At 40.4% G+C, this 23,978-nt stretch overlaps 1 protein-coding gene across 1 annotated transcript in view; it reads left to right on the top strand.

Annotated features, from left to right (window-relative positions):
• The first annotated feature begins 880 nt into the window (after window positions 1-880).
• The window catches only part of LOC139335410 (oxysterol-binding protein-related protein 2-like), a 28,697-nt gene continuing 5,599 nt past the window's right edge, over window positions 881-23,978 (top strand). Inside the window, exons 1-11 of the mRNA XM_070969008.1 lie at window positions 881-999; window positions 11,555-11,922; window positions 14,503-14,629; window positions 15,785-15,860; window positions 15,972-16,106; window positions 16,631-16,728; window positions 21,165-21,347; window positions 21,477-21,584; window positions 22,955-23,044; window positions 23,238-23,358; window positions 23,773-23,898. Coding sequence (XP_070825109.1) covers window positions 11,886-11,922; window positions 14,503-14,629; window positions 15,785-15,860; window positions 15,972-16,106; window positions 16,631-16,728; window positions 21,165-21,347; window positions 21,477-21,584; window positions 22,955-23,044; window positions 23,238-23,358; window positions 23,773-23,898 — 1,101 coding nt within the window. The 5' untranslated portion in view covers window positions 881-999; window positions 11,555-11,885. The remainder of the gene's footprint in view (window positions 1,000-11,554; window positions 11,923-14,502; window positions 14,630-15,784; window positions 15,861-15,971; window positions 16,107-16,630; window positions 16,729-21,164; window positions 21,348-21,476; window positions 21,585-22,954; window positions 23,045-23,237; window positions 23,359-23,772; window positions 23,899-23,978) is intronic.

Below are 23,978 nucleotides of genomic sequence, written 5' to 3'. Positions count from 1 at the left end.
ACCATATGGCTAATACTTCGCCATGCTTGTGTTACTCTCTAAGCAGACACCTGTATCAAATATATCAATGTCTGACTACATTATTGATGAGAGAGATTCTGGCTAAGCTGATGTCTCTTAAGCAGGCCTTGAAATGAACACCAGCTATCCAAAGGCCAAATGTTACAACAAGAACTGTGAAGCTGAAGAAAATAACACTTCCTGGGACAAGGTTAACAACTGCTACACTTAGAAAAGCTCATCTGTGTTTTTTTTAAAGAACTACCTAAACAAATACTTGTGGTTCATGATCGATATATAATATATAGTGATGCAAAATATCTAAAACTTCGTAATTTTTTCGCAACGAAAGATCACCAACATTTCACCTATATAAGCTGCTGACATGAGACATCCGCAAAGCCATCCAGGACAGAGACTAAATTCCAATCATTCTCATCATGTTCAAATTATCTACTTCAAGAGATACCAATAGGACATCAGGGTGTGGTGCTTAATGGCCACCTATGTAACTCAAGCCACCTGACTTTATGCTGGCCTCACAAACGTCCAACATCAGCACTGACACAAAACAGCTTCAAAATAATTGTAAGATCAAATGATTATGACTGAGATATGTGATTGTATGTCATGTATCCAGGCCGAACTTTTACTTCAAAACTGATAAATCTGTATTTTTTATTCACTAACCAATAGTAAAAAAATGTTGTGTAATTTATCATAGTATAGGTCAGAGTGCAAAGATCCATAGCACAATAAAGAACAAGATAAGCAGATCAACAACATGGGTAGTATTGGCACATTGTTTTTTACCAGCCACTGAACATGTATTATTATTATAACGTTACAGCTGATTGGCTGCGAAGCATGCCTATCATTCATCTAGCCACGCCCCTAATGCTAGCGACTTCCGCTTCTGTGTCAACCTAAGGGAGCACACTAAATTCCTGTTCATCTCCCTGAACCTATCAAAACACTCACCCAGCGCAAATTGCCGAGGTAAGACGACAGACATTTTACCACTCTGTCTATGGTCTCCTGTCGAGTTTTCAGGGCCACAATTTCTGCTTTGTCTTTTGTGTGCAAGGGAGGTTGCTAACTATGCTAGTTAGCCACCTTTTTTTTTTTTTTTTAGCCCGCCTGCTAACGTTACGGCTAGCTGTCAAAAGCTCCCTGACGACCTGTCAGAGTTGCAGCTGTCAGTGCAGTGTGTGTATGTGTTGTGACAAGCAGTGCCCCATATCCTTGTTTTATTACGTTGTTCTGATTTACATTTGTTGGCTGAGGTTAATCAAGTTTTCATTTGGCATGCTAGATCAGTTGCTAATGTTAGCAAGCAAACAGTTCACGGAAGCATAGCATCTGGAATGGGTTCTCCCGTACTTATGTAGCGAGTTGGACGGTGACGTTAGTAAAGACTTCATTAACAACACACAGCTTGACTTGACATTTTATTAACTACTCTCAGTCATCGGGTTCTTGTATTAGTAATATATTAACGAGAGGTACTAGTGAGTAGTCTGATATAATATTGGCAGTGCTGTCAGATCGCGTTGTGTGAGAGATTTTGAAGGAACACCGGGGTCACCGGCAGCACTTATCACAGGCAAGGCGAAGTTTAGTCACCTCCTCTCGCCTTTGACTGTCTCAGCAAACAGCGGGAATGTTCCCTTGCCTGTTTGGCTTCTCACTGCCTCCATCACCATCTAGATCTGCCTCATAGGGTAGACTAAACGAAGCTTTGTGTTTTGGTGTTGGTGTAGGGTAGGTCTACACTGTTTGTCTGCTCTCACATGGATGGACACACACTATCCCTCCGAGGCAGACAGTGTGTTCCTGCATCCACTGACCTCTGATGGAGAAGAGGTCGGGAAAAGTGCTGACACCAAGACTGAGAGTCTGTTTAGATATTTTAGATAAACATTTTGACTACTGTTTGGGAACATTGCATGAAAAGAATGGACTAACATGCAGATAAGTCTTTGATACGTGTGTGAGATAGTGAGGTATTTGTCCACTTTATCCTGTTGACATTAACAGGACATTCAGTATTTATCTTTTGGAGATAAATCAGTAACAATTGGTACCAGACTGACAGTAGTAAGTCAGATGCTTTGATTATGTGTAGCACCACAGTTTACTTCAGTTGAACTGAAGACTTGTTCTTCATATTTTTTTCACATTTCTGAATTAAAACAGTTTCAGCTCTACCAAAACAAATTATGATCTAAGCAGTTGATTGAATGAAACAAAATTTCTGACAGTTTTGTAGGTGATTGATTATTTGAATACAGTACTTCCCTGCAATACTGTTAGACAGGCTACTACTACTAAGACAATGATCAGTGTGGAAGATTTAGGTAGATCTATTGGCAGAATATGGCAGAAATGGAATATAATATTCAGAATTATGTTTGTATGTTATGTATTTACAGAGAGAGCAGGTCCTCTTCCCTTGGCATCTGACATGTTGCACCGTGTTTCTACAGTAGCCAAGAGTGGACAAACCAAAAACTGACTCTAGAGAGACCTTTCATGAGTGTCCACATTTGAAAAGGAAGGGTTAGGGTTATTCACTTGGTTGCAATCTGCAAACTCACCACAACATGCCACTAAATTTTACACACTGGTCAATTTTTTGGTGACTTTTGGTTGTTTTTTGTAATTTAATTGTCATTATTTTTGATATTTTGTAGGCTTAAGTATTAATCGATTGAGAAAATCTTAAAAAATTGGTAATTGAGGATCGTGATAGTATATGTGTAATTTCACTATTTTAAATATATAATATAAAGCATCATTCCAATAACTTTTAAATATCTAATGATGATTTTTAAGTTTATTTTGTCTATATAATTGCCTGTTGTATGAAACATTTAACAATATAAGCACTTACAGATTGCTTACTCACTTTTACTCCTGCACAATTCTTTGTAACATTGGGCTTCTTTTTCTTTTGTGCGTCTTAAATCTGCAGTGTGTTGTGTTGCCACATGAGGATAAGGCAAATGTTGAGCTAATTCTGTTCTAGGCAACCATCTAGGCAACAGAGAAACAATCTTGTATGTATAATTTATGATAGAGCAGAGGAACAGGTAGCCAATCAGGAGCCTGTCTGTTGAACAGCCTTTGCATTGTTTTGCTCTGTTTTGATTGGCTCATGGTCATAAGGAGTGCATGCTGCGGATACACCATTGGATCAGTGTGTTGTCATTATTGGCCAATATGACTGATGATAAGTTCATTTACGAAACAGATAAAAGACATTATTAAAACGAATCAACCAACATCAGTTTAATGATATAAGAACAGAAACCAAACAGAGATGACTGATTTTGCCCATGAACCCTTATGGAAATTGATCCATTATTAATTTCCTTGTGGTGTTTTTCAGATGCAGATGCCAGATTTGTGCAATCAGTAGTTAAATTATCATTAAGTACTGTATTAATTAAAAAAAACACAGATTTTCTGCTAAATATCTGTTTTGTATAATGTGCATAGGGTCATTTTGGACCCCACTTCAGACGCAGTCTTGCATGTGTTTTGCACATGAAACAAAAAAGGTTTGTCCAAATAATTCTGTGTCATTTCTATCTGCAACCATTTACACAGAATCCCAGCTAAAAATGGGTTTGTGTTTTGTTTTTTTTTAAAATACGTTATAATTACATGCCGGGGCTATGGGCAGATCAGGTGCAGACCACAAGGACTGTGATGATGCAGCTTGATTTGCTTTTTGCTTCTTTCATCTTTCCTGTTCTCGTTTACTGATATTGAAGAGTATCAACAAACACTACTCATTTAGCAAGCTGAAGAAGGGCTTGGTAATGTTCTCCTTTTCAGTAATACTAGACGACAAAGTAGTTAGTGATCTGGCAAAGTAGCATTTGTACACAAACAGACTAAAATGTGATTTCTTATTGTTGATCCCCCATGAAATGAAAGTGTATCTCGTACTGATAACCTCGACACAGAGGCAAACATCCAGCTAAACCAGATTTTCCCAGCTGAGCCAGTCACACACCAGCACAGCACAGTGTTTTATATGTGCTCAGTTAGGAGTGTCACAGTGTTTGCGTTTAAGGGTGGAAACGTTTGGGAAGTTTCGAGGCAAGATGCTGAGCGGGCTTTCTATCTATAAGCCTGTGTGAAAGTAAGACTCATCCTAGCAGGTTTTACCTCTTAGCAGGTATCACTGGACCGCGCTGACTCACACTAAATTGAATGGTGGTGCATGTTTGTGTGTGAGAGATAGACTGTATGCTCAGCATCCCACTCGGAGTGAGACAGTGTTGTGTTCCCAGAGGGTTTATAGTGAGCATGAAGAGGTCAGACTCATCACTTCAGTCAAAGGAACTCCGTCACCACTTCAGGATCACGTCCTCTGCACGACGGGTATTGAGCCTGGTTCTCAAACAACAACACTAATTGAAAATGTTGAAAAATACTTAGTCCATGACTAGCTTTAGTCTTTGCTTGAAAAACCAGGTTGTGAGTGATTGTTTTCACTTGTTGATGATGGACTCACACGTAGTCCTTTAGAATGTTGTTTATGTGATCACTGGGGCAGTCAGGATACCAAAACTGGACCACTGTTTTCTTATCACCTCAGCACTGTTAGTTTGACTCGTGTAGCTGTGTTTGTGTGGGTATTTACTGTAATTTTTCCTTCATGGCTATTTACATCCTTATTTTTTTATGCTTTAATAAATGCTTGGAAAGACTTGTCTGTCTTACCATTTCATCCTTTTATATGTTGTTTTAGTGGGAAGAGAAACAAACGAGACAAAGAGGTGAAAAGAACAGTATTGTCCTCATGATTAACTAGTTAATCGTGGTGCATTTTCAGCCTTTGGTGTCCAATTCAAAGTCCTCAGTTGTAGCACAGCTGTACCAGTGTGTGATTTAGGCTGATTCAGTACATTATAGTGCTGTTGTACTGTTTTATTTCCATTATGCTGAGCAGTCGTTAATGCAGCCAGCAGTGCATGTCTTCCCTCCGCAGACCAGGATAGATGTTGACGACATTCGCACTTATTTTTTCCAAATTGCCCGTCAGTGGATGTACTTCAAGAAGGTTACTCTTGTGATTGAGGTCGAGTAAATTTGATTTCATACTCGCGGTCTAATAAAAAGTTGTTTGTCGGCTGTTGACATTTCCACTCTTGCATGGTAAGGGTCTTGTGATGTACTTTCATTTCGCTTTCCTCAGGCAGCACTGATGTGTCCTACTACAGACGACATACAGTGGATGATCAGCTTATGAAAGATAAACAGAGATGGAGTTTACTTGAGGCTATATGTTCGTGTGATACGGTATGAACAAGATCTTTGGTTTCTTCCTTTTTAAGTTTTTTTTCTCTTCGCACAATGTCGAAATTTTTCTCTGTTGACGCTATGAAAACAGGATGCCTGGGACACAATTTAATTTGCAGCTTTAATTTGTCTACATCTGTTTATGAAGAACACACAAACCCAAATCACCCCCAATCATTCTGTCTTCCATGGTCGACTCCTGTTACTCGTTTTCTTTTCTGCACAAATTAGTGCAGACAGCAGCCACAGCAGAATGCTGCTCTGTGTTGGGCAGCCTCTGACACAGTGCCCTGTCTGTGTTTCTGCTTCCCAACGCTGCCTCTCAGGCTGCATTCGCATCCCACCTCCTTCACTGGGATTGGCAGATCAACCCCATTCCCTTCATCCTAATGTTTATCTTCTAGCTATGACCTCCAAAGCACTTGCTTGGTGGATTTCAATCAAAAGACACACAATATATGGAAGAACTGTGCTTCGCAAAAAAAGATGAGTGAAAAACATACTGGTTTACAACACGGTGAAGTTCTACTTCACTGTTCTCTGCATCTTCTTAGTTTAGTTTTTGTGCTAAAATGTTGGTGAGACGGGAAGCTAAGTGCAAGGATGTTGGTCAGCAAATGCAGTATGACGTTTTGAGATTTTCACAGCCATATAGTGTTTTGCAGACGGATACGATGAAGTTCATGTTGAAATTCAGTGTGTGTGATGCAAGTAAGTCATTTGACCCTTTTTGACCAAACAGTCCCAGGAATAAAGCAGCCCCAGGAACTGAACTGAACTAAATCAGGATATAACAGCCCCTTTATCCCATGCTGTCTGTGTTTTTCACTGCATAACGGTGACAAATGAAATCGTTTTTGGATGTCAGCTTTTCTGGTTACTTCTCTCCTTGCTTGTTACAGTCTAAATGAACATTGCACACTAGTTGTTGCCAACTCAGGGATTGTCTTTGAATGGTCAGTGACGTTCAGCACAACGGACCCTTCCTTGATGGTTCCTGGGGTTTTTAAAAAAGATTTAGGGGCTCCTAGATCATTTTCTGCAGTGGAAAAAGATGAATTATCCATCCTGAGGAGCCACTGGACTGGTCTGGCCAGGCAGGATTTTATCCACATGAAACACAGGCTAGTTACTGAATTTCTGAACTGAACTGAGTCTGACACTTTGTTTCACTGTCCGCAGAGGTGTGTCAACTACTGAGATGAGTGTGTGTAAACAGAAAGAAAGGGGTGTGTGTGCTGTATCATTGCTCTGTACCGGGCTCCGTCTTGCCTGGCAACAAGCTCTCTTCTCTTAATTTCTTTGTCCTTGCCTCTCTTTCTCTCTCTGTCTGTTTCTGGTCTTCTCGCTTTGTCCCTGTGGCTTTGGATGTTTTTGCCAGCCCTCGGAGGACAGCGCAGAGAGACGTTGCTAGGCTAGTATCTGTACACTGGTCTTATGAATGGAACAGCCACGTCGGTAGGTTTTCTTTAAGGTTTCAAGTGATTGCTAATGAGTTTGTTTGCTGTTGGAAAGTTTGACTGTGGGATTGCTGTAGTAACAAGCTTTGGTATGACTTGTTTGTTTTGAGAGGGCAAAATAAAAAGATGAGGCCCAAGGGATCAATAGAATTTGTTAAATTGGAGGCCCTGATAATAATTTAGAACATGTTTTTTATTTTTTTATGACCAACAGTACTACTTTAGATTGTGTAGGCTTACTAGTTTAATGAGGTACGAGTATTGTTAATTTTGTTTTCTAAATGAATGAGCCTGTCATTTTGCGAAAATATCATGTGCTACCATGTCCACTCCTTAATGAGAACCCCACTGTGGAGAGATGTCTAGCTACTACAGCGAGCTACATTCTTCTGTATGAGAGTAGCAACTTCATTGTTGGCATCTTTTTTTGTTCTTGGCTGAGTTTTTTAACCACTGTTTTGGATGCTGAAGCACATCATTTTATTGGTACTTGATATTTCTGGTGTAAAAAAACAGATGTGTTGAATAATATGCAGGAAATCCTAAAAGAATATCATGTTTGCTTTCACCTGACAGGTATTTCCCTGCATTTGTGTGTCTCTAATGGAATAGGTGAACCTTAGATTGAGGTTACTTGTGATAAGCTGTTGTCCAAGTATGTAGGAGTGCGTTTGTGGTTTAAGTGCGCTGCCATGGTTATGTAACAGTTCTAGGTTGTGTCAGAGCATGAGATATGATCTGAGAGCCTCTTGCAACCAATCAGAGGGCTCATTGTGTCTCTGTGTCTATGTAAGTGTGTGAATTTGCTTTAAAATGGGCATGGTTGTGGTACAGAAAAGTGAGATAGTTCCAAACGAAAGATTACCAAAACCAGTAGACGTATAGATTGAAACTGATTTAGTGTAAAACTGGTTTTAGTGTGTGCAGATAAAAAATAGTCTAATATTGGTTTATACTGAAGTATTTAGTTTCACTTGGTGTAAGATGCAGGAACATTTGTTCTACAAGTCAAAAAACAGAAAATAATGTAACCTAATAAATCAAGATCATGGCATTCATGAGACATTTTAGCCAAGATTCATTTTTAGATATTGCATTGAGTCTCAGTTCCTGTTTCTTTTCAAACATGCAAACCTAGTAATTGACATCTCCATGTGGAGCGTGCCGCCTCAACTGAGCTTCAGAAACACTGAAGGAGCTTTTACGTCTTTGGCATCAGAAAGGCCAAGCACAGCCTGAGGGTTGTACAGCAGTTCAATCAGTGGTTGTCATACTTTTCCAGCACATAATCAAAGGAACGTTATGGTCTGGGTAGTGTCTGTTGTCCCCAGCCTTAAAATGCTTTTAATGGGTTGTAATAATAATAATAACTTTATTGGTGTAGACCAATTGCCCCAGACTTTATTTGGTTGTACACCCAAAACAATCTAAAACAGGAGCCTGAGGTTTGCTGACTGCAGGGAGTTTGGACATTGTTGCTTCCTGTTACCTAATACAAAAGAAGAAATGTGTGGTGACTACTAGGCGAGGTTTTGGGTCATAGCTGAGAACAGCATGTTATAAAATTAGGTTGTAGTCAAATCAATTACAGACTGGGTGCTGAGGGATCCAAACTTTGAGAATTGGTGTTGTAGCAAGAAAAGACGGGTTGCCATACTAGACATCATGGAGACTATGTCCATGTTTTGTACAGTCTAAGTATCAAATGATGCAGTCATTGATAAATTGATTGCAGCCTCAGTCACCATAACCCACAGCCCGCTGTGTTGTTATGCTAGTCCCATCTTTTTACCCCCTCATTGGGCAGTTTGGCTGACAGGATGTGCACCTGGGCAGATGTTCATGCTGCCTCTTTCAGATCTTAAAAAATGACAAGGAAGGTTCAGTAAAGCATCATTATTCTTGGTATGAATGGATTCTACAGTTCAGCAGCAGGAATGTAGAGGTTGTAAAGCAATGAGCAAAGCGGTGAGCCTGTAATAACTCATGCAAATCAGGTTTTCAGCCATGTTTGTTTTATTCACAGACATACAGTTAGGAAATGCTTACTTCTTGTCACACAGTGCTGTTGCTTCAGAGCAAGAGTGTTTCCATGGTGGCACATTCAAGACTTACACTAATATGATGCAACTGTTTGAAATGTCAAAACTATCAACAGAATAGTAGAATCTCACTAGTATGCCAAGGGGAAAAAACAAGGGAGTTCGTTTGGGTGGTGGTAATGTTTGTTTTATTGACCTTGTTCTGTGTAGCCTAGATTCTCAAACACTGATGCACAGAAATGTGTGCAGTAGAGGTTATCACAGTTGAAGGCACAGAGACTCACCCTTCAAAAGCATCCAGTAGTTTGGGAAAGCTGTCTTTGTGTCTTCAGACTGCTGAGACACATTTTTGGTGCTTGAAAATGTGAGTTGTCATATTTCCTCCAAAATGCACTGCTGGGAGTATTTATGGGATTATGAATCCACAGGAAACATCAGGCACTATAGATTTTATAGGAGCCAACCAACTACTAACAAATAAAAATGCAAGATTGGACTTTGAATTAGAGCAATCTAATATCAGCTCGTCATCCGTTCTATCTACCTCATCGACTGTGGACGCCAAGGCCAAAGTTCATTTGTGTGTTGAAGGCGTGACCTTTACCTCAGTAAAACCCTTCCACGATGTGGAAAGAGGCAGAGTGAATGAAGGGAGAGAACGAGAGAACACTGTTTTCCCCCAGATTAAGAAATGAGTAATTGTTCAATATGATTTGTCTCGTCAGGGATTTACTTACACTGAAGGTATGTAAAGATTTGATAATCCTGACAGCCATAGCATTGCAGTCTTGGAAAAATACAGAATGGTAATCTACTATTTGTAGTCCAGCCTTTCATGTAAGAGTAAAGCCATTTTAAGTAGAAGAGCAAGTGCAGATGACATTCAGCGACGTTGTCTAAATTAGGATCATTCCATCTATATTCAGAAACAACTGAAAGAGCTGAAAGCTACTAATGAATTATGTCTTATAATGGCCACTGTTGGAAAGACTGAAAAGAGTGAAAAGACAATAAAGGTGATAACAGAAGTAGGAAGATGGACTCAACAATGCTCCGTAACATTTCATGTCCGATGAAAACTTGACCAGACTCTTTTTCTTTGTTTCATGCTCTTTCTCAAGGTCTTTCTATATTGGCTAAAATGTAAACAGGAACTGTGGAAATTCAGTGATGAGGAGGAAGTCTATTGAAACTCGTTCCGCAGACGATGCAATAACAAACCACATGTTACATGTTTTAGTATTTAAGCACTCCAGTTTTGCATTGAAGTGGTCAGGACAAACACTTTGTTAGTTTCACACAATGTTTGTCTATATTGGTGCCAATGCAGTACCTGAGTTTAACAGGTGCAGAGTGCAACAGTCTGACCAATCATTCAGTGCTATCTTTGACATTTTTTCTATAAGTAGATTAAGAATTGTATTTAGCTTTACTGTGTGTTAGAAAGGAGACCCCTGCTGTGTGATGGTGGTCTACCTGCTGCAGATGATGAATCAGTGTCAAAGTCAACTTTTATGGTATTTGCCGTGTGGGCTGTGTCATTGTGATAAAAATAATTGATTGGTTTCCTTGTCGTGTTACTGAGGTTAGGCATGCAGATTGTAGTGCTGAGAGAATCAAGTGGATGAACTATGTGTTATCGTGGGAGATGTGACAGAAGTGAGATATTACCTTTTCATGAAGCAGGACAGTGTGATCGCCTGCTGGCACAGTGAAGTGATTCCTTCTATAACCTATTTGACTTTGAAAGGTGACTAATTGACATACTCATTAATCTGTTGGCATCACTTCATGCTGGTTAATATGTTGAAGGATAAACTGAAATTACAGCCTATCGGCATGCCTGCGAATGAAACAAGAAGCCAATCAGAAACCTGTTTCATGCGTGACCATGTCCCAGCTTTGAAGTGATTGGCACACGTAGAGAGGGAGAGAGCACAGTGTCCAACAGGGATGTCTGAAACAGGACGTCAAAGGAAGACATTACAGATCAAAAGACGTGCTGTTACTGCCCTGATTTTGATATAAAGTGGGGTTGTGATTCAAAGGGATCCATCATGACTATGTTGAAATTTTAACTTGTTATGTTTTGGACTTGAAAATTAAAGGCCATTTGGGGTCTTGTGTTTAAAACATTGGTGAGCCAGTGTACCAACCAGAAGGTAACAAAGACCCAGAGTGCCTGTGATACTACTGGTGCCCTGATTATGTAACTACTGAACTAGAAAACTCTCTGTTTGCACTCAGTGGGCCATGATAGACAAGCTTGCTGCTCAGCCAGACTAAGCAGATTTTCGGCTGGTAGGTAGCTGAGAATGACCCTTAGTATTTTGTGTCATCTGGGTACGGACGACCACAGTGCACTTCATGCTGGCCCTCCACAGGAAGCAGGTGTGAGTTTTCAATGTTCTCAGCATGTTGCTTTCTTTCAGAAGTTCTCATTCCAGGATTGCTGCATAAATTACAGAGAAGCTGTGTAACTTTCTAAGACTTCATTCTCAAAAGTAGGAGGATTACAGAGGTTTTGTGGAAAATCGCAGTTTAGGTGTGAAGTTATAGTTTTTCTCAGTGTCGCTTTAAACACCAAAATGTTTTTTTTTAATCTCACACTATACTGTAGTTGCAGCACTCAGGGTTAACTCCAGCTCTTGCTAATCTTGAGTAAACTCAGAAATTCAGGACTTAAGTGGTGTTGTTTTCTTTTTTTTTCTTTTTTTTTTTTTGTCTCTACAGGTTACTAGTCTGCTTCTCTCAGCACAGCCAAACAAGGCCTCAAACTGAACTCTGACGTTACATCAGCTGTCCAGGAGCTGTCTGATCATCAAACAGCACATTTGCTCCGACTCACATCTCCTGGTGTCTTTCTCCTTTGGTCAAACCAAATTTGGGACATTCCCTGCCTGGATATTGAATGACCATTGTGCTGTTGCTGTGGTGACACTCCAGAGGGACCTTGATCAACAGATTTCCCTCCACAGGCACTCTGAGGGGCTGCCACCAAAAGGAACATGTGCTAGAAGCTGTACATCTGTCCTGAACGACTGCTCGGCTTTGACTCTAGAAGATGAGCAATGAGGATGAGTTCTACGACGCCGTCACAGGTGGGATTATGCATGCGTGTGAGTGTGTGTGTTGCAGCACTTTGTATCTTGCAAGGCAAGTATTTTGCAATGGCACGACTCCGTATTGTACAGGAAGAACTTTCTATTTTTGAACTCGCACTGAAAAATCTGAGAGACAAATCACTAATCACGAAACCAAAATGCCCCAAGTGATGCCACACATGCTCTCATAATGGATTTTAACATGACTCTTAGTGCTGACTCTATAGCTTCTTTCTATTATCATAAGACTTAATTGTAATTTCACAAACCAAATATATGTATATGTGTCCATTCTGTTTATTCAGGGATCTTCAGGGATTGTGACATTATTTTTGCTGCCAGAGGCAGTCAGTCCTAATTAGATGGTCTGTTTTTGTCTCCATAATAGAAGCATAATACCGTCCAATGGAACCTAACCTGCCTTAGTCTGATGATTAGTTCAATAATTCACAAGTCTGCTGTCTTGCAGTCATGGCCAGTAACGTCACCCCCTGTTGTGTGGAGTGGAAAGCTGTGTCCACGTCTGCAGATTTGCACCTGCGTTTGCAAAAATACAGAAATAGAGGAAAAAGCAGTTAAGTTAAATCTGGGTGTGTTTTCAGAAGGAGTGCTCAGAGGCAGAGAATGGAGACAGTGGAGGAATCAGTTGGGTAATACAGGCAACACTCCATACCTGATATCTTGAGGAACGCAGTTAAATGAACTCACCAGCCCCCCTGACTCTTACTTATGGTTTATCTTGAGTGGTTTCAGATTTCTGCTACTGTGGAGCGATTAGACAAGCAGCCCTGTACGTAAATCAACACCCACGGGTTGCCACGCACGCTGATGTTACAGTTGCCATGAATCGCCTGATATCCACGCATTAGCTAATGACAAAACAAATTTGATGAGAATGAGTACTTATAGAGTTGCTTCAGTGTCCAGTGTTATCATGACCGTTTACTGCGAATGTTTTTCATCCTTCTCTTGGTTTTGGAAGGTGCTTAAACCTCCTGAAGGTGACGGGGCTTCACTCACTCTGAGAAATGGGAGTTGTGATATTAGTACAACTTCTGCAGTGGTGTGAACAGTAGTGAACGATTGGGAAATAAGAGCATGTGGACACCATGGACGTTGGTGGTGGCTTGCTGTAGTGGAAACATTGTAGCTACCAGCCTCTTGTGTCCATTTAATAGCTTGAGTGTGCATGTTTGGTGCAGGGTTGAAGGGCAGGGCGAAGCAGACTGGTCGCTGTCAACAATTCTTAGCTTGTTTTTGTACCTTTACTGCCAGTTCTGTCCTTGTATGATATTGTTAGGTGTCCAGGTTGTCGTCATTGCGGTGTTGCTGTTATTATGTGTATAAATAAAAGATTTGTGTGCGTGTGTGTGTGTGTGTGTGTGTGTCATTATTATGATCATCTTACTAATTTGAGACAGATGCAGACCAGGGCAGATGTATTATTCATCATGTGCACAGGGTTAGCTGTGATGAGAGTCAGGTGGCTTCCAGCTTAGCCTTATTATGTAGTCCACACACCCGCCCCCCTCTTTTTTTTGAGCATCGGTCATAGATAATAGGTGTTCAAAAGGATTTAATAAAAATGGCATCACTTTTCTTGCTGATTATGTTCTTTTCAGAATTGACATTTACACATACATTTTATCAGTCCAAAGGTTCTTTGTAGAAAGCCAAACTAAATTAGCTATTTATCACTGAGGTCTGCTCCAAGGTTGCTTCATGGCAGCCACAGAGGCATGGAGAATATTATCAAATATCTGTGTACATGTATTAGAAATCTGGGTCTGGGACAATAGTGCTTATTAGTTAATCTTGAATCTTAATGAATGAATGTGAATAGAAGCTTTTTTCTAATCTGGTCAGACTGGTCAGTAAATACTCTGTTCCTCTTCCTACAATCATTTGTATTTAAAATGGCTTAGCTCATATTGTAAGAAAACACACCTGGTATCTGTGACACACTAGTGACAGCTCAGGATGTGTGTTTATTAAATGATAATAAACAAACCATTAAGTCTATTTTAAGCTGTTGTTAAGGCCCCACCTTGAGTTCACTGCAGCTCCACCCAGTAGCACCAAATACTCACATACCATGTTCATGTTCTGGCTGCTGCCCAGGTGGAGGTCAACACCAGCACATATTCCCATCAACAATTGCTGCTAAATCTTACTCAGTCACTTGCAGGTTTATGCTTGCTATCAGTATAAACCTGCAAGGCTGTCATTTTTTTCTTTGCAATCCTGACCCTGAATTAAACCGTGAAGAAAACATTTGTTACCCACCGCTGTCCATGAAGAGGTTAGTGTGAACAGTTTCAGGCAATCAGTGACATTTGCCAGTCAAACACAGACAAGTCCTCCATGCAAAACAGTATGTAAGTTCACTGCATCATCTGTGACAGTGAGCAAACAAAATATTCATATTTGACCCAAATATCAACTGCCAGCAGTATCAATGTGTCTCTGTTTAATTGGAAGAACCGTTGCTTAGACTGTCTGTGTTTTACCTGTTGCTTTTTATTGCGCTGGTGCATACAGAACTGTAACACCTATGTCACCTTTCCTCTGCCACAGGCCTGGATTCAGACGAGTCGTATGAAGGGGTGTCGGAGGCCAGTTTCAAGGATGCACTGGTGTTTGACGGCAGCAGTCAGAAGAACAACGGATCAGTGCCAGAGGAGAACGGCATCAAGAAACACAGGTAGCGCTGCATTCCTGCACCGCATTCCATCTGCAGCGTGTATTTGTGCGCTTGTAGCCGTCCAGAGGCTATTTGAAGCCTCCTATTGAAATCAGCTTAATGTGTTGGGCAGATTCAAAACATTCGGGTTGAATGCTTTTCTTGTGACTGTGCCGCTTGATGAACCCCTCCACATTTTTTTGGCCGTTGACATTTCTCTAGAACAACTGCATTTGAAAGCCTTGTTTTACTGAAGTTGTGAACAGTACATGTTGTAGAAGAGAAAGCTTTGTTACAGAACAAAGTACAATGATAATCGCATGCCAGAGAAGACACAATGATGTTAGTCCAGAGTTCTCAGGGACAGTGCGTGAATGTTGGCAAGAAATCCTCCAAGCTTTTATTCCCAGATTCATTACCTAGGTCTGGTGAGACTCGTTCTGCTCGTGCACTATTCGAGATGTGAAATATGATTATGTGTCTACAAATGTTAGCATAAAAGAAATGAGAAAAAGATTTAGTTGACTCATGCGTAAAAGCATTTGACTTATGCTGCCAAATGTCTTTTATTTGATTGTGATTTGATGTGAAATTTAACACTTTTCCATGAACTCCCACTAGAGCCTCTCCAGGAATGAGAGTCCCAACTTTTCCATGAACAGGTCTTCTGATCTGTCTCTGTGTGTCCTCATATCATTTGCCATGTCTTTCCAGTCTACATGTGGCGTGTCTGTGTCTTCAGGCTGTCAAACAGACTTGACGGACAACATGCTCGGCTTATCTACGATGTTTTCATTGGGTTTTCATTCCAGTTTGTGAGATGAGATACTGTTGGGTACAGATACGCGTGGCAGCGATACTGACAGCAAGCGTGAGCCTGTCACTCTCTGTGTTGGTGTCTCTGTATCACCATCATCTCTGGAAATATTTCTGGATTGCCAAAGAAAGGCTGGTCACACAGATGAGATGCTCTGAAGCTTAAAGAACTCACAGACATTACAGATGTCAGAAACAGGATGGCTGACCAAACCAATACTGCGTGTTTTTACTTCAGGAGGAAACGTCTCTTTCACCCACAGAAACCAACAGCGGCACATATTGGGAAGATCTGTGCACACTGTTGGTGTTCTCCATTTGTCAGTCATTCCTTAAGTGTATTCATTTCTTTATTTTCAGGGCATCCTTACCTGCGCCCATGTTTTCCAGAAACTCAGTCAGTATCTGGAGCATCTTAAAAAAATGCATCGGAATGGTGAGAACCCACAGATTTCCAGACTTAAATCAAACACTGCCTTTCATGATTTCATGCACCATATTCTGTGAGCCGAGTTCTGATGTAAAATACAGGCTGTGCTTTTCACAGGAACTGTCGAAGATCACGATGCCCATCGTCTTCAACGAGCCTCTGAGCTTCCTGCAGAGGATCACAGAATACATGGACCACACTTACCTCATCAAGAGAGCCTGCTCGCTGTCCGACTCAATCGAACGCATGCAGGTCAGACACGCAGCATCTACACACAAAAAGAACATTATTATGGCATAGCAGTAGTGTTCATTAGATTTGCAATTTTATCTGCCCTACTCAAAAAAAAATAAATACAGACTTTCAAATATCATTACATGAAATAATGTAAACACAGCTTGGCATATAAATCCTGAAAGTGTTTTGTGAGAGGTTCAACAACCAGCACTTTGTAAGTCAGCCTAAATGAAATTATCCCAGTCTCAGTTTGATGACTCACACGGTATTTAATAACAGTTGGAGAAGGTAAACAGTTGTGCTGGTGTTGTAGTTAAAGCAATATATGAGTGACATAACAAAGATAAGGAATGACCAAAGATCATTTCATTTGGCAGGGAGGTCTAAATCCTCCGAACCCAAGTCTGTGTGATCAATGAAAACTCCCCTCACACACACAAACAGACTCATTTCAAAGAATAGCTCCAAGAAATGTCTTGTAGCACTAGGCACAAACACACACACACTCACTGATGTGATCTGTGATTGTTTGTCTTCAGGCAGTAGCTGCTTTTGCTGTGTCAGCAGTTGCGTCTCAGTGGGACAGAACTGGAAAACCCTTCAACCCTCTGCTAGGAGAGACCTATGAACTCACCAGGTACACACACACACACACACACACACACACACACACACACACACACGAACACACACACACACACACACACACACACACACACACACACACTCCTGTAAATGCCCCAAAGTGAGATCCAGATACAGTAGCATAGGGAGGACCACCCTTTCTGCCATACGTAGAGACAAGTGCATGCTGCATTTCAACACTAGGTGGCTCCCTGACTCCAGTTTCCACCTCAGCTTCTTAAAAGAACCTATTATTTTTTTTAAAAGTATTTCACCATTGGAGCGAGGACATTTTCTTGGGGGTGCTACTGGGTTCGTTTCAGAATAAACAGGTTTAAATACCTCCTGTCTTCGTCTTATAGTTATTCTTTTCCACCATTTTACATTTTAGTATAGACACATTATGTAATAACAATAATATTAACTCATATTCAAATAGCCTATGTTGTGCTGAAATAGGAATAGGAAAAAAATGGCTTAGACCACAGAGGGTTAAGTAAATGTTATGAACATGAGCCTATGCCCTACTGGCTCTTCTTGAAAATGTAGATTTTTGACTGGGCTCATTCACAATAGTCACAACAGTCACAGAAAGCACCTAATGGTGGCTTTGAGGTAAATGCTTTTTTTGTCCAATTTTAAAGAACTTACTCTGCCGCCTCACTTCTACTGCCTTCTTCATTTTTCCTTTTTTCTTCTGTGGACGGCTTGCTCCTGGGCTCTGATCTACAACAGTAACAGACAAACATTAGCTCCTGTTAGTTAGTGAAACCTCAGGTATAACAATATTAAAAAGGTTCATGTTGATTTAAGTGCTTATATTAAAATCTGACAGCCAAGTCCTGACAGTTTTCCTTCTAACTCTTAAATCACAGAGGTCAAAACTGTAAATAGCAGAGTGTAAGTGAACGTTACAAATTAGTTCTCACTCACAACTGTATCACCATGGGACAATAATTAACTGCCGCAACCAACTTTATCCATCTCAAAAGAGGTACAAGCTAAACTGAAACAAAAGGAGGAGTGAGTGGTGAGTAGTTATATATTCACTTGTGGTAAGAGTAAGTAGTACTCTACTTGCCCATTAACTGATGAGTCTAAGTATGAAAAATAACCAGCAGTGTACTTTGGCAAAAGGCAGGAGTTTTTGTACATTTCATAATCAAAGCCATTTAACTCACCATCTGTATCTGAACTCCTACTCTCCCTCTCTGTGTGGGGCTCTCGTCTCTTTTTGGGGGAGAGGTCAGAATCTCCATCTGAAAAACAAGTGCACACAAAAAGTGACACCTCATATGATGTAGTGTAGGAAAGGGAGACATACTGAAAGCATTCAACTGTATCTGTAAATTGATAGAGAGTTTACAGGTGTTTATACTGACAGGTTTAAAATGGACCACAACCTTATTGCCAAAAACATATTCTCATCTTCCTCTCTGCCTCTTTTCCCTCGGTGAGGGACACTCTGAGAGGTTGATATGGGAGCTTGACCTGTGAAAGATAGCAAAAGGTCAAATATTAGCCCTCAGCAGTCAAAAAATGAAAGTAAAGTACAAAGGCTACTGTTGATTACAACAGCTCCATAGTGTGGTCGTAGAAATAATGTGTTTGATCAGCTCATGTCACTGGAATGTATGGATCAGTTGTTAACCTCAGTTGTTTTCACTAGACTATGCAATCCCATACAAGAGAAATTACACACCCAAGCCCTCCTTTGCTGACGCAAACATTTACTTTCCTCTTTCATTTCTTAATTTTCTGTGCTGTTAAACACATTTCACGTCCTTGTTTTCTAGAGTCAAAGACATTTAAAAAAAACAATTTGCTGATTTTGTTTGCTCTTTTTAAACAATGACTGCATATATAAGAATATACTGTTTATACTGTTTATACTGTATATACTGTTTATACCTCATGCCACTTGCACTATTTACATGTACTTATTAGTGCTGTCAATCGATTAAAATATTTAATCGCGATTAATATATACATCATTCTGGTCAAATTCTGGTCCTGAGAATAAACTCTCCTCTTGTCTCCCAATGTAAGCTCTTACAAAGTTGTGGATTTCTCTCACACACATATTCTCCATAATATCAAAATACAGTGGATGTTTTATTAAATTCTCATATTTGTGTCACAGATCAAATATTTACTTTAACCTAAACATTTTTCATTCCAAATATCTCAGAAGTTTGTCCCTACAGACAACCCCTCACAGTTTCAGTTATCTTTTTTGTCATCTGCTTCTGTTCTTCTGTTTACCTGGGTTAACTTGTTTTATAGATCTTGGCTTCGTTCCATTTTTCCTTAAGAGGCATTTAGGTACAACAGTAAGCAAAAGATGTCATGGCTCAGCAGAGAAACAGGTTTGAACCCAGATGCATGACTCAGAGACAGAGAGGATAAGTAAAAGTCCACATTTACATTTAAAACATGCAAAAGTCAAAACCAAGTAGGCAGGCAAATTCATCCAAAAAAAAGTCAAGCTGCGGGACAAAAGTCTGTTGGGCATGCCAGGGGATCATGCAGGCATGGTCAGGCAGGCAGAATAGATGGCTGGAAAGCTACTGTAGGTTAAAGCACAATAGTAATCTGACAAAGAATGAAAGGGGCAGGGCTGGTTTACACTGCAGGACTGATGGGGAAAGTGGGAACAGGGGTGCAGGTAGATGGGGGAGGTCAGGTAACAGGGATCAGATCAGAGAAATGACAGAAGAGTTAATATATGATAGGGAAAACAAGGCACACATGAGAATGTGCAGCTAAGTGTAGACTGGCATTGTGACAATGACACAAACAAGAGCAAGTTCATTGTCATTAATTGTATCTTCTCATTGTTGCCAAATTCATATGTAATACTTCATGTAGGCCTACTTAAGTTGTGCAAGAATAGAGGAACAATGTTATGTGAAAAAAATTCAAATGTAATTTCAGTTGTCATTCTGTAGTTACTACAGTAACACAGGACTTAGCTTATACTAACATCAGCATGTTAGTGTGCTAACACTTGCTAATTAGCACTAAACACAAAGTACAGCTAAGCCTTAAGGAAATGTTATGTATTCAAATATTTGGTCATTAACAGCTAGTGTGGCTAAAAACAGCAGGCCTGAATTGAGGAGCAAACGGCAGAAAGTCATGTTAGCTTTGTTGTGTAAGCTAGCACCTACTGTATGTTAACTTAGCTACCTTAGCTTCCTTTGTAATCTCTAAACCACACTCATATTAAGTGACGAAACTTCTGTGCACCAGCAAATAAGCTGTTAACTGGGTTCTGTGATGAATACCATATCATCATTAGGGTTAGTTTAGATCAAGTCTGATTCCCAGTCAGTCAAAGACCTACAGAAATGTTTAAGTCTTAAGTCTCTAACTAACAATTCAGTTATCAACAGGTAGCCAATTCTTCTTCTAGAAATTTGCTTCCCCATTGTTTTGCATTATTTATGCCACCCCAACATGCATGCGTACAGTACACACAAAAGTAAATATGTTGGAGAGCTTCAGTTTATGTTAGCAGACAGAGGCTTTGCATGTGTAAAATATACTGAACAATCTAATTTACTAACACCCAGTTTCATCTGACAAATGCTGTAGTTATCTGCTATTGGACTGATAAATATATATAAATTTTGAAGAAAATACAGTCTTCCCACTAAAGGTACACCAGAATTTAAAACACCAATTATTGATGACATGAACACAGTATATTGCTGACCAACACAAATATTGTTTCTGTTGTATGTAGACTAAATGCAGAGTGGTAAAACGGAGACTGAAACTTCTGTTAGTCTGTAACAATCAGTCACAAATCATTACTCACAAGTAGGCTGTACATGAAGAGGAAGTCATATTGGAATTTAGAAAATTGGGCAGTTTACATTTAAAGCAGATTTCAGGCAGGGTCCGAGAACCTTTTCCACTGCATTTAATATTATGAGTGAATAAAACAATTTCTAACTTTGTTAAATATCTTAAAAATATAACACAAAAGTACATTCAATTAACTAGAAAGAAAGTTCATATAATGTATTTCATTTTACCCTAATAAAACCTGACAGTCTTTCTCTAGTTAAAGTTACTCAGGTGCAATAAATCAGCGGGGTCCATTGGGGGTGATAGAGAGCAAAACGCATGTTGCTCCATTGCAATAAATTGGCAAAGTCAATAGGGGGCGATAGGGAGCAAAAGTGTGTGTATTCAGATTATGAAATACACACATGTAGATATACACTCCATGTCATTTTGGCACTTTTCTGAGGACCTCTTTGAAACTTTGAGAGAAGCGTATAAACGGCCTTTGGAGGCCATTACAGTGAAAATAAAGTGAGGACTGGCCTAAATGTCCTCACTTTGCACAATGGTCATCACTGCAAAGGTTAATAACCCATGCTGATCCTCACAAAGATAGCTGTCAAACACTCTCTTCATCACTGCCATTTACAGAGAGGAGCAGGGTTTCCGGCTGGTATCGGAGCAGGTATCCCATCATCCCCCAGTCAGTGCCTTCCATGCTGAGAGCCCGACCGGGGACTTTGTCTTCCACGGCTCCATCTATCCCAAACTCAAGTTCTGGGGCAAGAGTGTTGAGGCTGAGCCCAGAGGGACCATCACACTAGAACTACTCAAGTGAGTCCAAAATAGCCGCGGTTGAAACTGTGTGTGTCTACATCACAGCTGTTTGATCAAAAGCCAGTTCCTCCTCTTCTCTTTTTTTCCCTCTGTCATTCTCTCTCGTCCTTTTCTCCTCTCCTCCAGGCACAACGAGGCGTACACATGGAGTAACCCTTATTGCTGTGTGCACAATGTCATCTTGGGCAAACTGTGGATCGAGCAGTATGGCACAGTGGAAATAGTCAACCACAGGTAGTTGAAGTCTTTATTTTCATAGCCTATCATTTGTAGGCAAAAGTTCATTTTGTTTTTAGCGTAGCTGACATGGTGACCTAAACACAACACTGGGTTAAAGGTCAGGAAATAGTGAAAAATGCTCATCCTACATCCAAAGGTGATGGCCTTAAATTGTTTGTTTTCTCTGACAATGATACGAATAAACTGATAAAAGCAAATGTATGGCATTTGGCCTCTAAACTACAATATTTATTCAATTTCTTGGATTCATTTTCTTTTCTTTCATTTTGATATACAGTTAACGTAATTTAAAGTGGACTGAAGCCATCTATTGAGTTGATTGACCTTTACTGGCCCTCAAGAGGAACTGTAGCATTATTGAGCCACACACACTCACATATAGACTTAGGTCACTTTTGGAACATTACATAGACTTACCTTCATTTAATGGAGACTTACCCAAACCAAAAAAATTTATGTTTTACATCATGGGCTCCAGCATTTTGGTCAGATGTTGTCGGACCCCTCGCTGTGAGTGGGCTTCTTTTCTTGGAACCCTACAGTATAGAGACACAGGCAGGCACGCACACACACACACACACACACACACAGGCACACACACACACACACACACACACACACACACACACACACACACACACACACACACCTCAGTGCTCACAGGGCTGTTCAGTATTCCTGCCCGCCACCTTCATTTACTCTGTCACAGTGTTTGCTCTGATACCTTACACTGCAGCTTGTTTGCACTCTGTGAGTCTTCTTAGGCAAACAATCCCTGAATCATCCTCTGCAGAGTTTGTGCCGTTCGTATTTTCTGTCATGCTCTGTGTCATGTTCATACAGTGAACAGATTGACACCAGGAGCTGTGAAGCAGTCACATGAGTCGTGCACCGCTGAGCTTTACCGTTACATTGATTTGTTAGGTGCCTTGAATGGAAAAAAGGAAACTTGATCACCTTTTGCTTTTTTTCTTCAACAATTTTCAGGCAGTCTTGACACAGTATCACACCCCTGAGGAGGGTTTTAATTAAGTGCTGTTGTTCAATGAAATTCTACTAATAATACTCTTAATTAGAATCCGTGAAAGTGCCATTTTCACCTGAAGACCAGAAACCTCAGTGTAAGACTTCAGTCTCAATGTTTAATTTCTCCTTGCTTGAGCCGCTTTTATATGGACTTAATGAAGCAAAGTCATGTAAGATGACTTCCATCAACCGTTTATCTAAAGGTTTTATCGCATTTTCTCTCTGAAAACAAACAAAAGCCTGCCAGTATTGGGGGATTATTGTTTAATTTCATGTTTTCTGTTCAGTTCTCCATAACAAAGCTTGAGATGTTCACTGGTTCCTCTCTTCTCCTGCAGCACTGGAGACAAGTGTGTGTTGAATTTCAAGCCCTGTGGGATGTTTGGGAAAGAGCTGCACAAAGTGGAGGGATACATCCAGGATAAGAGGTGACACTTTTTGATTAGCTACGTCACCTACAGTATGCTCGTTCTGTTATTTTATATTTGAAGTGTAGAAAGTTGTCACGCTGATCTGCCTCTTCCTTTTCCTTCTCTCCTCGTTCCTCTTCTTCCTCATCTCACCCGTCTTCTGCCCATTCTTCCTCTGCTCCCTCCCTGTTCTGTCTTTCTCTCCGTCCAGTAAAAAGAAGCACTGCATCATCTACGGGAAGTGGACTGAGTGCATGTGGAGCGTCGACCCCCAGGCTTATGAGGCTCACAAGAAGTCAGAGAAGAAAGGCGACAACAAGAAGCACAAAAATGTGAGGAAAAGTTAGAAAATTGAGTGATACAAACATCATTTTTGCACATATGAATGGCACATATGTTATCGGCTTCATTTCAACTGCTTGTTTTCTACAGTTGCTCTTTTATTTGCTTTCTTTTCCTCTTGATTTCCCGTTGGTGTCCACAGCACTCTATGTGGTCTTGTCCAGGTAAACCAGCAGGCTTGTGTAGGTCGGTGCTGGGCTGTTCAGCTTTAGACTGCTTGGTTCTTTGTAGTGAAGCATAATAGCTGCAACATGCGTGTAGCTTTCATTCTGGCTATTGAAGCAAAACAGATCGTGACAGACAAACTGTGATGTAGATGGTCACTGCATGTAGAAGCATCCCTGAACATTTTGATTACATGTTTTCAGAATAATAGGAGTTACAATGAATGGTATTATTCCCAGGAGGAGCTGGATAGAGCAGAGAATGATGATGCAGACGACATGCCTGAAGTCCAGGAGACGGTTTCTGTCATACCAGGAAGCACTCTGCTGTGGAGGATAGACTCCAGGCCAGCACACTCTGCCACGGTACAAGATCATAAACCTCATACAAGTCACTCAGTGCCAAGAAATGAGAATGTTTCGCCTGTTAATCTTTCATTGTGGTC

Source organism: Chaetodon trifascialis, chromosome 8 (assembly GCF_039877785.1).
Source record: "Chaetodon trifascialis isolate fChaTrf1 chromosome 8, fChaTrf1.hap1, whole genome shotgun sequence".
NCBI lineage: Eukaryota > Metazoa > Chordata > Actinopteri > Chaetodontiformes > Chaetodontidae > Chaetodon > Chaetodon trifascialis.
Note: the sequence above shows the minus strand (reverse complement) of the source record. Positions and strands in the feature narration are given on the sequence as shown.